The following is a 12964-nucleotide window of genomic DNA, read 5'->3' on the forward strand; positions in this document are numbered from 1 at the left end:
GAGTAAATTCTGTTGATAAAAAAAAACAGGGATGTGAAACGACCTTCGATCTTTGCATGTGAAATACCAAGTTCAGTTTTGACGGGGCAGATACTCGGTGATTTTCTGCAGACATACCCCATCCTGCAGCGATGAACATTTGCAGTATCAGTACCCATTTTCTCGGTATCTAGAATAGTTAATGAGATATCCTTGTGTGTTTATACCCTGAATTCCACTGGTTGCTTCGTATTTGTCTCGGATGAAGAGAAGAGTCGAGTTTGAGGGTCGATCTTCCAGCATTTCAACGTCAAGGCATTCAGTTCGTATTATATTGCCATTTCTATCTCGACTCGTTGAAGTTATTCGTGGATTACAGTTGCAATATCAGTATAGGTAGCGGATTCTACGCCAACTTTCTTCGACTCGAACTTGTAAAGAAAAAAGAATCAAATCTAACCAAAATCCCTGACTGTCTCACTGTCCTGGACTGTGGCTTAGTTTCCATTGGGAACAACGTCATGATTGGGCCTAATGTCAACATCATCACGGGAGAACGCGAGACGGGGATCGAAGCGCGAAAAGCCCATAAAGGACTGGAGTTTACGGGACCCTTGTCATTGGCGATGATTGCTGGATTGAGCTAATGTGACGATCTTGGCTGGAGTCACCATCGGCCACGGATGTTCCATCGGTGCTGGCTCCGTGGTGAAACGGGATATACAGGCCCCGAGCGTTGCAGTGGGTAGTCCCGCTCGATTAATTAGGTCGGCGCGAGGATGAATCAAGTGTGTTTCATGCGCTGCATGTGTTTCTTGAGTACCCTCCGGGATATCCACATACAAATGCCTGAAATCCATGGATAAATAAGAGTGTTATTAACCTGGTATACATTCAAAGGAAAAGTCGCTCGCTTCGTTAATCTATCAGGCATCATGAAGAAATCCCACCGAACAATAATTAAGGCTCTCAAGCAAAGGCCCCGACGAATGCCATTAGGAGAGCGCCGCAGGCAACAGACACACAAGCCTCAACACGTCGCCTACCTCTGAGGGTCTCATAACTCGACTCACTCAGGAAGTCCTCGGCGAGGAGTTCCACCAGCCCCGCAAAGAGCAAAAGACCGCTGCTGATGGCATTGGTGATGCCGACCATCAGCAGACCTGTTGCGCTAGCAGGATCGTAGAGATTGTGTAGAACCAAACCGATAGCTTGGCCAAGGGGAGTTGTCGTTCCGTATGCCAGTGACATAAGCCATGGTTTCATTGAAGTCGGAGCGAACAGATCCGGTATGAGCGACGCAATCCGAGAACCTAGGGCGAAACCTTCAAAGGTCTGATGAAAACTGATTGCAATTAATAGGACAACGAAGGAGGTGCCAGTCGCAACACTGAGCGCCATGCCGATGAAGATGCTGTGAAACAAGATGCCAGCCTCCAAAAGGAGACATTGTAGTAGCTGACGTTGCGGATTCTGGATTGGCGCATCTCTGTCAGTCTGCTGTCGGTGGCTTTCGCTTACACGGGGTCGATGTCGGTGGACAGGCCGTGACTGCGCAGAATGGGCTGTCTGTCCACTGATAAGTCCGTCGTCATCCATGTAGTCATCCAGCTCATCAAGGTCGTCCTCATCGTCCTCTTTATCCGGGGATGAGGTTGCCAGGTGATGGCCGTCCGATTCATGGGACGAGCCAGCTCTCGTCGCCCGCGACTTGGAGCTATGTCCCATGCTATCTAAATAGATATTATCTGAAACCTGCGGGGCCTCTAGCCCCGAGTAATCGACTGGATTTCCCCCATCAGGTATTGAGTCACACCCAACCTCGCCAATGAGATTATCATACTCGCTTCCGTGCACATGCTTTGCACCTTTCATTGCGAAGAACATTTCCACGATAACGACTGCAAAGACCGATATCATCGCAACGAATCCTGCCATAGCGCGATAAGTTTGGCTCCAAAACCGGGGGAGACATGGATCGGTCAGAGAGACGAATGCAGTGGGGAGCAGATGGACGAATGCCGTGGCAATCAATACGCCCGTTCCAAAATGTCTTGATATAAAGAGGAACCGACGAGGAATGGGGAGACGAGGGAAACGGCGCGCCAAAACCGGAAAAGAGCAAGCTATTATAGTTTCAGCATTAGTAATGGCCAACTTGAGGGATGCAGGAGAAGCCAGTGCATACCGAATGTACTCAGCCCAAGGATGAGGAACAGTGCCATGACATGCAACGGGGTGTTATAGGCCCCCCGCTGCTTGGATCCGCATGCCGGTGTATCATCTGAAGCTCCATCTCGCCGAAGGAGTTCTGCTCGCAAGAGAGCATCGGGGATTTCTGAAATTGCGGAGAGGGCACGCTTCAAGTCTGCTCGGAGAATATTTAGTAACCAATCACGATCAAATTTGCAAAGATAGCTAACCTGACGGTAAGACATTTGCAGTGTGCCAGTCTTGGGCATTCTGCATCTTGTTATCTCAAATCCGTTGAGCTGTAACCACATCCCCGGTTGGAGGGGAATGTTCCGCTAACGTAGGGATCTAGGTCAAGCAATTGGGTTTAAGACGAGGTATTGCGCCAAGATGGTAGACCAGGAAGATGAAACATAGAGAGATATTATATCTTTAAAAAGAAACAAAAGAGGCTTAGGGTGGCTTTCTTGGATAACGTGAGTCTGGATTCCCTGAGCTCCTAGCTTAGTCATCTCCCACGTGGGCGATACAGGTCCTGGGATTTGATGAAGAAAGGAAAATGACATGGATGTGTGTGATGTACGGAGTACATGACATGGAATAAATACTTAAGACTCATTCATGTCCTCTACCTGCTACCTTAGTCCATCCTTTGGTACCCTTAGGTCGGGAAGAGGCTTCCTCATTGCCTTGAGTCCTCCCAGAACGTGTTTTTGAAGTTCTGTTTATTTCCACCGATCCGGATTGAGACGGGACAATGACCTTGCCACTTTGCCGGACAGATGACTGAGGAGGAGAATCCACGACCGTATCATCCCATTCTTTTTCTTCTAGCAATTCCCATTCAGCACTGGCCATTTCCCCTAGAAGGTTGGACTTCAATTTATCCACAATCTTGGTTGGGGTTGGGAGTTTCCATATTCGCATGAATTCAACTCCTTCCGATGCTCCCAGGAAAGAATGTGCCGTGCCATGAGAATAGTGACCCAACATGGGAAAGGAAGTTGTTCGCTGAATCGTGGTTTTGGGAGAGTCCTTGGCAGATTTCATTTGTGTCTGCGTGTCTCTCCCGGCAAAAGCTCGCAGCAGAGTGGAAGGGTGTGCTGGCGGAGCAACTAGAAGTTGCCACAAACCTTTCCCAATATCACAGACTTCCTCCCAAGAGTCCGATGAGAGGTTTATCCCTTGCGTTCGACATAACCATGCAACGTTCCATGCCAGCAGGGTGGCTCCTTCAAGAAAGAAGGCATATGTTGCGGGATCCTCCTTCGCTAACCGGGGTAGAGGCTTGTCGATAAAGAGAGGCCGCGGGCGTGGTGTGTGGATGCGCGGGTCCACCGTCCTTGATGCAGCTGGACTCGAAGACTGGTAATCAGCTCCATCGTGACCGTCGCGTGACCGGTATGATGCTGAGGGGGTGTAGATCGTAGGCGCGGGATGGTTTTTGTGAGGGAGTGTAATTTCGGCGGGAAGCCTCAAGGAGAGATAGTGTGAGACAATGATCAGAAGATGAGCGATGTTAGAAAAAGACGTGGATATCTGTTCATGTGGAATACCTGTACCCGCCCTGTTAGTATGCCACGGGATGAATGACTGCTTGAAAGCCACCTCGGGACGGTGTGGACTTGCCATTCATATCCCTCAGGTCGACAATAAAACCACACCCAAGTACGTATGTCTCCCGACCTTGGCCCTTCTTCGTAGCCTTCCGGAGGCCATATATATTGGCGACTTCTCGACAAAGATAAATACGTGACTCCGCCGTCTTGCTATGAAGGGAATGCCAAACATGTTCCACCCGTTTGCTGGTATTTTGAACGCCCGCCAAGATTCCAGTTTCCCGCTCTTCTAGTTGGAAATTGGCAGATTCAGCATCTGACCGTCTTCTTGCTAGGACTTCTTTTTGCTTTGCAATCTTGGCTTTTTTGGCTTCTACCTCTATTTTCAAAGCCTCAAGCTGATGCGAAACCAATTCTCTCTTTGCCAAAGACACTGCATGTCGAGTGCTTATCGTTTGGAGGACCCAGCGTGGAGAGCAAGCTTTGTCTGTATCGAGCAGGTCTTGTGCATGTGGGGAAGGCTTATCCCAAGGGCTACCACATGTAACGGCGCTTTCGATTTGCTTTCCAAGGACTTCTTTCTCCAGAAGAACTTGGGTACTGTCGATTCGTAGTTGATATAGCTGATTGCGGGCACATGTCGGACAGTGGAAAGAAAGGCGGGAATGAGGGGCACGTGAGCATATAGAGCAGCTCATCGCAGACAATTCGATTTTATTTTGAGCGGTTTTCTGAGAGCGTAAGGGGCATTTCCATGTTGCGTTCCAGGATAATTATGGGTGCTACTTGAGTCGCCGAGAACCATATAGCGGGGTGAGAAGGGGTCATCAAGGAGATTCAAATCCCACATGACTCAAATAATATGCTGAGATAAAGGATATGAGCGGCCTCAAGTCATCTTTAGCCAATCCTTAGAGAAAGGAAGAGGAGAAAAGACGGGATGATGTGCACATGCACTTGTCGACGTCACCTGATCCGTTATCGCAATCTTATCTCCCGTTTTCGATAGGAACCTTTGAAACATCCACGAATCAAAACAAAAAGCGACTCCAAATTCCACTGAAACAATCGTTCGTTCTGATATGGCTTTGCTCTGACATATCTTCATACCAAGCCAACCAATTCAGTATGCAGTCAACACCAAACAAGCCCAGCAAGATTCCTCGACCGGGGACAATGTCACCCCGAGGCAGTCAAGGAAGCAAAAGCTCGGGCAGTGGGAGCTTCCAAGAGAACAAAAGCCCTCGCTCACCGCAATCACCGATCCAAGCTCCTACACCTGCCCCTATCTATGATGAGATCCCACTTGTCTCTGGGTTGACACAAGGACTCGAGGACTGCAACTGGGAACAACTCCAGGGGAAATATGCCGATGCAATGGAGGAACATGGCCGAGTAGAAGAGAATCTTCGTGTTGAAACGGCCAAGCTTCTTGAGGTAAGTTCTAAAAACACGCCCTACTTACAATTTCGTGTCTGAGCAACTGGTAGGTTTTCATGGCATGGTCTCAAACTACCGTTTCGCAAGACGAGAACAGGGCTTTGAAAAGGTTCAATCAATCCAGCTTTGGCTTAAGATAACGGACACATAATTAATTATCCACAGGTTCAAGACCCAAATGCAGCACGTCCAAAATTCCGAAGTCAATGTGGAAAACAAAAAGAAGCATTGTGAGTCCCCCTTTGTCCTCTTAGGATCACAAAGACTGATCGCTCATCTATCTAAAGATGTGGAAGTAGTAAAGGCTTTCCAAAATGCTCTCGCCTTGTTAAACGATCAAATGAAGATTTAAGCACATGAGCGACACGATGTTTATGAATTATGAGGTTATGTTACCCTATCCCTTCTGAAGACCAATCTTCCAAGACAGGAATTGAATCAATATGCAAAAGCCATCCATTATGTATTTCCTCACTTATATGATGGCCAAAAAAGAGAAGAAAAAAATTAACTAATTAACTAAATGTACTTACTACAAGTAAAGAGAAAGGCCGTTGAAATCCTTCATGACATTCATAGGAGACAGCTGAAAGTATCACCATTCATCATTGCAGGCAAAGGATTACAAGTTGATTTCTCTGGTAGTCACCATCATTTCTAAGGCCTTGGTGATTATCCTCGAGATCGTTCACTCCGGGCAGCTCTCCCTGTTATGTCTTGCCAGCTGGCGTTGAAGCGTCTGCCGGTATTGGCCAATAACCCTTCCTCCTCGGCTTCCTCCGCATCTTCATCGAGTTGGGCTTCGTCCAACTGGGGTGAACGGAGAAGGGAAGTAACAAAGACAATTAGATATAAGCCTGCGGTGTTGGTGTTAGATCAATGCGAAGATGGAATTCCGGTGGGAACGGAACGAGAAAAGACTTGCCTAGGAAGAAGAACTGAGCCCAAAAGAACACCACTCCAAAGAATGGGTAGTTCAGGGTGACTCGGTTCAAGAATGTGCTCACGACACTGGGCGTGCAAACTTGCTGCGCAGCAGGATTCTTTGCCAACTCTGAGCATGGCTTGATAAGTTCTTTGCTGTTTGAACAATCTGGATTTCTGGTGAAAGCTCCCGGGGCACGATCACAGAATGTCTGTGGGCCGAATGTGGCATACTGGGGGGCGACTACCATCGAAATGGAATAATTAAGTGCTAAAATGATCAGCATCAACATGGCGGTGGCTAGGAGTAGAGCCTGGGGAGATGTGTGGCCATGTCTGATTTGGAAAATCCTAATCCATAGGAAGCGGATTCCGACCACGGCAATTCCGACCACAGAACTGGAGAAAAACAGTAATACAAGGGCGGTAAAGATACCGTAGTCAAAGGGGAAAAACCTGGCGGATTTAACAAGCGCCCAGTTGATGGGGTTAAAGATGTTGACATGTGCGAGGATGTATCCACAACGATGCTTGCAGATCGAGTTTTTTGCTTTGTCGATTGCCGTTAAGAGCATCGATACCCACGTGAGAAAGGCAATGAATAGCAGCAAGATACCTCCCAGGAGCTTGAAGGGACGCAACACTGCCCCGAGTTTGTACCATGCCCTTATCAACCAGCTGCGGCCTCCGCCTTGGGATTCTTCGGCTAGACGTTGGCGCCGGATCAGGGTCCTCTCTTCCCGCACCAGTGTATCTAGTTCTCGGCGGTCCTTGGAGGACAGAAGCTCGGGGTCTCCGGCACATCGTCCCTCAAGCTGCCGTTGCCGCTCTTGGTTTATGTCAAGTTGTTGGGTAGTGCTTGCTCGCAAGGTAGCACTAGAAATTGATGGTGCAGTCTTCATCAAGCTGATTGGCAGAAGGGCCAGTCCCACGGATGTGTATACGACATAAAGACAGAGCCCAATTGTCATCAACAGGCCAAGAGCAAATGTGAGAGCACGCTCGCCATCTTTTCAGAGTCATATCAGTTTCACAGTTCTGCCCAATGCCAGAATACTCGAATACTTACGGTTTTCAGTCAGTAAGCGCTTGAAGTAATCCAGATCCATGTCATTCTTTCCCCGTGACACTGGGACGAAGAAACCAACTAGGAACAAGATCAGGACGACCGCAACGAACGAGAGCGTGTATTTAAGAGCACCCCAAATCCGTTGGCCCAGAGTTTGGTTCCCCTCCTCGCTCGCGACCTCGTCATATTCCTCATACCAGAAATATGTGAATGGAATGACCAGAAGACAGAGTAAGGCATCCAAGGAGTAGAGAAAATAGTAGATGATGGTCAAGGAATAAGTGATTCTGTCCACCACATCCTGCGTTGCCCAGTCCTTTCGCTGGCCTAATTTGGACGACGTAGTCGATGACACTAAAGCGACATCGACAGGAAGCAAGAGCACTGTTGCGAGAAGACTAGTAATAGATATGATGCAAGCCAGGGTGACTGAAGGAGATCGGTCGCGGGGGGTTTGGTAGACATAGATAAACACTGACGCCACTGCCAGTAGAATAGCTACCACCACCCCATACACAGCCCAGATGAGGGAAGTCTGAAGGAGTGCCATATTGAAGGATAGCAGTTCACACTTTGCACATTTGTTATGAGGTTTGCATCGACAACCCTAGCAAAATCCTGAAGGGGTGCCAGGAATGAGACTCACAATAATATCAAATCAAGATTCCAGCTTCCCTCCCGAAGCTGGCGATCGCCTGTGTCGTCATTGGTTATTCGACGCTAAACCAATTTGATCTTTACAGCAAAATGGCGGTAGGATTTATCAGGCAGAATATGTTGACCGTTTGATTCTGCCAGACCAGTCAGCTGACCCGCTCCCATCTCCGCTTTGTTTCCGCTTCAAAGGAGCTACAAACTTGAACTACACAAAGTAGAGATCAATCTTGATCTTGATCTTGATCACCTCTCGTTTTTGTATTAAAGCTTTTATTTGCGTCATCTCTCTTTTTGCTTACAAGGCTTCGCATTCTCAGTTTTCCGCTCCGAGGTTTGCAATTGCAATGTGCATCTCAGGCCATATCAAAAACACAATTTAGCTCATTGGTGGTTTTCTAGCGGTATCAAGCCTTTTACGAGCTTTGACGGCGGACGAAATCTTCAAATGCAGTGTTACACAGAGCTATTACCCCCAACGGGGGTCACCCATGCTTTGGCAGTTCCTTTCATCTCAGCAACCGCCAGCAATTTGGTTGTTGTCAGAACCTCTCTATTGCAGGTCTTCTCTCTCGTTAAGATCGTCTCCTCTCAACCACAGAAGGAAGTTCCAGAGCCTCTTTCTTCGCAATCCTCTCAGCCAGAAACGAAATTAGTGCTGGAAAAAGAATACCCACTGTCCGGAACCGTGACTGATTTAAGCCGCGTGAAAATCTTGAACACCAGGAGTGGCGGAGAAGCCATATTGATAGCAGTCCGCAATGCCAAGCTCAGCTTGATTGAGTGGGACCCTGAGCGTCGCGGGATATCAACAATTTCCATCCATTACTACGAGCGGGATGATCTGACTCGCAGCCCCTGGGTGCCTGATCTGAGCCGGTGTGGGAGCATTTTGAGCGTTGACCCAAGCAGTAGATGCGCGGTGTACAACTTCGGAATTCGCAACCTTGCGATTTTGCCCTTTCATCAGGCGGGTGATGATTTGGTGATGGATGACTACGATTCGGAACTTGACGGAGAACGCCCAAGTCAGAACTCTGGCGGAGGAGCACAGATTGAGAAGAGAAAAGAAGAACCAGACCACCAAACGCCCTACTCCTCGTCTTTTGTCCTGCCATTGACTGCCTTGGATCCTTCATTGCTACACCCCATAAGTCTTGCGTTCCTATACGAATACAGGGAGCCGACATTTGGAATTTTATATTCCCAAGTCGCAACCTCTACTGCCCTTCTTCATGAAAGAAAGGACGTTGTATTCTACGCTGTGTTTACGCTGGACCTTGAGCAGCGAGCTTCTACCACCCTTCTTTCGGTATCTCGTCTTCCTAGTGATCTGTTCAAGGTCGTGGCACTCCCACTTCCAGTAGGAGGTGCCTTGCTTCTTGGCTCAAATGAAATTGTTCATGTGGACCAGGCCGGTAAAACCAATGCGGTGGGAGTCAACGAATTTTCAAGGCAGGTTTCTTCATTTTCAATGACCGACCAATCGGACTTGGCGTTCCGCCTCGAAGGTTGCGTGGTTGAGCGACTGGGTGGTGATAGCGGCGATCTACTCCTAGCACTTGCATCCGGCAACATGGCATTGATCAAATTCAAACTTGATGGTCGGTCTGTCTCCGGCATTACTGTTCACTCTCTTCCAGCGTATGCAGGTGGAGATATCTTGAAGTCGGCCGCGTCATGTTCCACTTGTCTCGGGGATGGAAACGTTTTCATCGGCAGCGAAGACGCCGACTCGGTGCTCCTAGAATGGTCGCATACATCCGCCTCTACTAGGAAAGCCCGGCTTGAGTCAAAACAGACAGCTGATGGTCTTGATGATCTTTCGGATGAGGATGACCAGATGGAGGATGACGACCTTTATTCCTCGGCGCCTGGGCCGATACAAGTCGACAATCGCATGGGAACCGACAGTTCAACCCCCGAATTTTATAACTTTCGGCTAAATGACAAACTTTCTAGCATTGGCCCACTGAGGGACATCACTTTGGGCAAAGCTTTCTCGAATACCAATCGAAAAAGCCAAGCTACAACAGGAACTGTTGCTGCAGAATTGGAGTTGGTGGCATCTCAAGGATCAGACAGAGGCGGTGGCTTGGTAGTCATCAAGCGCGAAATTGATCCTTTGACTACCATGTCTCTGAAAGTCGATGATGCGGATGCTGTTTGGTCAGCTAGCGTTACAAAAAGGAGAGGGGCTTCCAGCACAGACAACCCGTCTTGTCAATATGTGGTTATCTCTCGGTCTACGGATTCGGAGCAGGAGGTAAACGAGGTCTTCATCGTGGAAGAACAAAGCTTGAAGCCTTTTAAGGCACCGGAGTTCAACCCAAACGAAGATTGCACGGTTGATATTGGATCTTTGGCAGGCAATACTCGTCTAGTTCAGGTTTTGCGAAATGAAGTCAGAAGCTATGACATAGGTGCATTCTACTCCAGCGTGCTAGAAAGCATTACATGCGCTAATGTTGAACCTCTACAGACCTCGGACTGTCACAAATCTATCCCGTTTGGGATGAAGACACCAGTGATGAACGCGTGGCTGCGAGCGCAAGCTTTATAGATCCTTATCTTGTGATTATTCGGGATGATTCATCAGTATTGCTCCTACAGGCAGATGAAAGTGGTGATCTCGATGAAGTGTCGCTTTCGAGTGAGATTAGCTCGTCACGATGGCGCTCCGGATGCCTTTATCACGATAATTCACAGTCATTCAGCATTGCAAACTCATCGTCGAAGGACTCTTCAGAAGATGAGGTGCTTCTATTCCTGTTGAATCTGGAGTATACGTTATCGGTAGGTCGTCGCGAAAAGAACATTCAAAGCACTGGTTCTGATTCACATCACAGATCTTCCGACTTTCTGGCATGAAGTTGATCGCGATCATTGAAGGCGTCGACTGCTTACCACCCGTATTGTCGACCGAGCCGCCCAAACGATCCAATACTCGCGAAACCATGACAGAATTTGTTGTTGCCGACCTTGGTGATAGTTCTGGTCTTTCACCTTATCTGATTGTAAGAAATCTTTGTCAGTCCGTGGCTTTTTTGGTATCTAACTCAACCATTCTAGGTTCGAACCGAAAATGACGACCTTGTGTTCTACAAACCAAGCCTAATCCCAGCAAGTGATGGCCATGGGTCGTCTCGTTTGCAATTATTCCGAGACTCAAATCATGTTCTACCAAAAAGCCCTTCAGGGGAGGCATCATCTCAAATACAGAAGCAACAGCGGTTGAGGCCGTTGAGGATCCTTCCTAATATCTCAGGGTTTAGCACCATATTTATGCCGGGAGCTTCATCAAGCTTTGTGTTTAGGACAGCAAAGAGCTCCCCGCACATCATTCGTCTTAGAGGAGGCTTTACACGTTGGCTAAGTTCATTTGACTCGGTGGATACTGGGCGTGACAATGGCTTCATTTATGTTGATTCTCAGGTGAGACTCTTTATCCACAGTTGTGATGCGATCTACATTTACTAATTCTCCTTTTGTAGAACTGTGTCCGGGCTTGTCAACTACCTTCCCAAACTCAATTTGACTATCCGTGGACGTTGCGCAAAGTTCCAATTGAAGAGCAAGTCGATTTCTTGGCCTACTCTACGTCTTCTGAGACATATGTTCTCGGCACAAGCCGCGAAGGAGACTTCAAGTTGCCGGAGGGTGATGACCTGCACCCTGAGTGGCGGAATGAAGGTTTGTGATTGCTTGAAGCCTTTCCCATCATGCTGTGCTAATTTATACCAAGAGCTATCATTCTGCCCGAAAATACCCGAAAGCAGCATCAAGGTCGTCAGTCCCAAGACATGGACCATCATTGACAGGTAGAACTCCAACAAAGCTCGAGGCATGATGAGCCCGAATACTAATATTTATAGTTATCCTCTGGATCCCGATGAACAGGTGACAGCAGTGAAAAATGTGAACATTGAGGTTTCGGAGAATACGCACGAGCGGAGAGATCTTATCGTCGTCGGGACCGCCATTGTCAAAGGGGAAGATATGCCAGCTCGCGGGACGATCTATGTCTTTGATGTGATTAAAGTCGCTCCAGACCCCGAAAAGCCAGAGACAGGCCACAAACTCAAGCTAATCGGCAAGGAGTCAGTGAAAGGTGCAGTGACGGCACTGTCTGGCATCGGTGGTCAAGGGTTCGTAATCGTGGCCCAGGGACAAAAGTGCATGGTCCGAGGTCTCAAGGAAGACGGGAGCCTGCTTCCCGTTGCATTCATGGACATGCAATGCTACGTCACTGTCGCGAAAGAGCTCAAGGGCACTGGTATGGTTATCCTGGGAGATGCCGTGAAAGGACTCTGGTTCGCCGGCTACTCGGAGGAGCCATATAGAATGACACTCTTCGGCAAAGACCCCGAATACCTGGAGGTGGTGGCAGCGGACTTCCTCCCTGACGGGAATAAGCTGTATATGCTAGTCGCTGACAGCGACTGCAACCTGCATGTCCTGCAATACGACCCCGAAGACCCCAAGTCCTCCAACGGCGATCGACTGCTCAGTCGAAGTAAATTCTACACTGGCAACTTCGCATCATCGGTAACTCTTCTGCCTCGAACGGCAGTTTCATCGGAGCGCACCGAATCATCCGAAGAAGGAATGGACCTGGATGAGACCTTCGCGAGACACCAGGTACTCATCGCTTCGCAAAACGGGTCTTTGGCGCTTGTGACGTCGGTTGCCGAGGAGTCATACCGTCGGCTATCCGCACTACAGTCTCAGCTAATCAACACCGTCGACCACCCTGCCGGTCTGAACCCGCGTGCTTTCCGAGCCATTGAAAGTGATGGCGCTGCGGGCCGGGGTATGGTTGATGGTAATCTATTGCGTCTATGGCTGAATATGGGCAAGCAGCGACAGACTGAGATTGCGGGCCGGGTCGGTGCGACGGAATGGGAGATCAAGGCGGATCTGGAGACTATTGGCGGTGATGGACTCGGATATCTATGATACCGGAAACAGATGCCTTTTGCATTAGTTTGATGAAATTACAAAAGCGGACTCATTGAGTGAGCTTACTCTTTCAATTAAATCCTATTATACGTCTCCGGAAGATGAAAGACAAGTGGTCAACCCGAGACGGGATTATAATATATTGATGGCATGAGAACATGTATGAAGGTTCTCTCGGGCTCTG

At 48.5% G+C, this 12964-nt stretch overlaps 6 protein-coding genes across 6 annotated transcripts; 3 read left to right on the plus strand and 3 right to left on the minus strand.

Moving 5' to 3' along the window:
* Window positions 1–241: 241 nt before the first annotated feature.
* On the plus strand, window positions 242–626 carry N7489_010966 (sugar O-acetyltransferase; the record flags this gene model as incomplete). The annotated part of the gene is made up of 2 exons (XM_056716715.1): window positions 242–266; window positions 376–626. 2 exons carry the CDS (start codon window positions 242–244, stop codon window positions 624–626), a joined length of 276 nt encoding a protein of 91 aa, XP_056564337.1.
* A 322-nt stretch (window positions 627–948) lies between these two features.
* On the minus strand, window positions 949–2448 carry N7489_010967 (putative ZIP family zinc transporter; the record flags this gene model as incomplete). Its single annotated transcript, XM_056716716.1, has 3 exons — window positions 949–2105; window positions 2168–2347; window positions 2403–2448. The coding sequence occupies 3 exons, from the start codon at window positions 2446–2448 to the stop codon at window positions 949–951; spliced, it is 1383 nt and encodes a 460-aa protein (XP_056564338.1).
* A 339-nt stretch (window positions 2449–2787) lies between these two features.
* N7489_010968 (Atg14 domain-containing protein) lies at window positions 2788–4429 on the minus strand (the record flags this gene model as incomplete). The annotated part of the gene is made up of 2 exons (XM_056716717.1): window positions 2788–3711; window positions 3767–4429. 2 exons carry the CDS (start codon window positions 4427–4429, stop codon window positions 2788–2790), a joined length of 1587 nt encoding a protein of 528 aa, XP_056564339.1.
* A 430-nt stretch (window positions 4430–4859) lies between these two features.
* N7489_010969 (uncharacterized protein) lies at window positions 4860–5523 on the plus strand (the record flags this gene model as incomplete). The annotated part of the gene is made up of 4 exons (XM_056716718.1): window positions 4860–5168; window positions 5222–5280; window positions 5337–5401; window positions 5459–5523. The coding sequence occupies 4 exons, from the start codon at window positions 4860–4862 to the stop codon at window positions 5521–5523; spliced, it is 498 nt and encodes a 165-aa protein (XP_056564340.1).
* A 493-nt stretch (window positions 5524–6016) lies between these two features.
* On the minus strand, window positions 6017–7714 carry N7489_010970 (uncharacterized protein; the record flags this gene model as incomplete). Its single annotated transcript, XM_056716719.1, has 2 exons — window positions 6017–7104; window positions 7165–7714. The coding sequence occupies 2 exons, from the start codon at window positions 7712–7714 to the stop codon at window positions 6017–6019; spliced, it is 1638 nt and encodes a 545-aa protein (XP_056564341.1).
* A 552-nt stretch (window positions 7715–8266) lies between these two features.
* N7489_010971 (cleavage/polyadenylation factor CFT1) lies at window positions 8267–12777 on the plus strand (the record flags this gene model as incomplete). The annotated part of the gene is made up of 7 exons (XM_056716720.1): window positions 8267–10241; window positions 10301–10614; window positions 10668–10835; window positions 10891–11253; window positions 11313–11511; window positions 11564–11639; window positions 11694–12777. 7 exons carry the CDS (start codon window positions 8267–8269, stop codon window positions 12775–12777), a joined length of 4179 nt encoding a protein of 1392 aa, XP_056564342.1.
* Window positions 12778–12964: the final 187 nt, after the last annotated feature.

The sequence above is a fragment of the Penicillium chrysogenum genome, assembly GCF_028827035.1.
Source record: "Penicillium chrysogenum strain IBT 35668 chromosome Unknown utg000005l_segment0_segment0, whole genome shotgun sequence".
In the NCBI taxonomy this organism is placed as follows: Eukaryota; Fungi; Ascomycota; class Eurotiomycetes; order Eurotiales; family Aspergillaceae; genus Penicillium; species Penicillium chrysogenum.